The 1,349-nt window shown below is 41.7% G+C and overlaps 1 protein-coding gene across 1 annotated transcript; it reads left to right on the forward strand.

The window, feature by feature from the left end:
* Window positions 1-203: 203 nt before the first annotated feature.
* On the forward strand, window positions 204-1,113 carry LOC104956113 (calcium/calmodulin-dependent protein kinase type II subunit beta-like; the record flags this gene model as incomplete). The annotated part of the gene is made up of 3 exons (XM_010783555.1): window positions 204-328; window positions 418-512; window positions 881-1,113. Coding segments are annotated over 3 exons (453 nt in total), but the record flags the coding sequence as incomplete, so codon positions are not given.
* Between the last annotated feature and the right edge of the window lie 236 nt (window positions 1,114-1,349).

Consider the following 1,349-nt stretch of genomic DNA (forward strand, 5'->3'; position numbering starts at 1 on the left):
TATGATTCTGTTTTCTTCAAGTTTGTATTTTGTTGGTCGAACGCACTTATTGTAGGTCGCTTTGGATAAAAGCGTCAGCTAAATGTAATGTAATAAAAAAAAAAAATATATGATGTTAGGGTTCTAACTGCCTTTGCCTGAGCACATGGGTTGTTGTGAAAACCAGAATAATTGCGTCTCGATTCGTCCAACTGTTGCGATAGCCTCTGATTCTATATCTTTTCTGTGCCTGTGTCTGTTTTTCCTCTGCAGTACGCAAACAGGAAATTATCAAGATCACCGAGCAGCTGATTGAAGCAATCAACAATGGAGACTTTGAGGCATATGCGTGAGTCTGCGTTTTTTGTGTGTGGGTAAAATGCATAGTTTAAAATGAATGTGTGTCGTCATTAACATGCCTCTCTACTTCCTCTTCAGTAAGATCTGTGACCCTGGACTCACTTCGTTTGAGCCGGAGGCGCTGGGCAACCTGGTAGAGGGCATGGATTTCCATAGATTCTACTTTGAAAACCGTAAGATTGATAGATTTGGTGATAATTGTCTTTTTCTTTTTAAAATCAGTTCTGTCTATCTATTTATCTGGTCCATTCTAATGTTGGTTTACACATCTCAAAAATTGGGGCTCAGAAAGAAAAATGTCTTCTTTCATCTCTACATTTGCCTTATTGCCGGTTTCAGGTGTCAGAAATAGACCACATTAGATAAAAAATGGGTCAAATAGAAAAAATGAAAGAAGATAAAACATTCAAAGCTCCACCCTAAAAGAAATTCCCACAAAACTCCACTCAAATGAAAAATAATTTGTGTTACAAAGTTAATTAAACTTCCAAACCGCTTATGCTTATTCTTTCACCTGACATTGTTTTTGTCCTCTTTTCAGTTTTGGCGAAGAACAGCAAGCCCATCCACACCACCATCCTTAACCCCCACGTCCACATGATCGGCGAGGACGCGGCCTGCATCGCTTACATCCGCCTGACTCAGTATGTGGACAACCAGGGTTGGCCGCGGTCCAGCCAGTCAGAGGAAACTCGCGTCTGGCATCGCAGGGACAGCAAGTGGCAGAACATCCACTTCCACTGCTCGGGCGCCCCGGCTGCGCCACTTCAGTGAGGTATGAGCGAAACGCTGACAGCAGGAGATGTAATGCACATATTCTTGTTCTTTGGAAAGGAGCTGCAGCTGTTGAACCTTTACTGTGTACTTTGAGGGAATGATATACTTTGAGCGATCACATTAATACAGCAAAGACAACAGTATATTATTGTGCACATTGTCTGCATTGCTGTTGTTTTTATGGGAGCTTTCACTGCGTGGAAGCAATTACGAAATAGATTTAAGTTGCCAGA

This window comes from Notothenia coriiceps, unplaced genomic scaffold (genome assembly GCF_000735185.1).
Source record: "Notothenia coriiceps isolate Sejong01 unplaced genomic scaffold, NC01 NC01_scaffold00025393, whole genome shotgun sequence".
Lineage (NCBI taxonomy): Eukaryota > Metazoa > Chordata > Actinopteri > Perciformes > Nototheniidae > Notothenia > Notothenia coriiceps.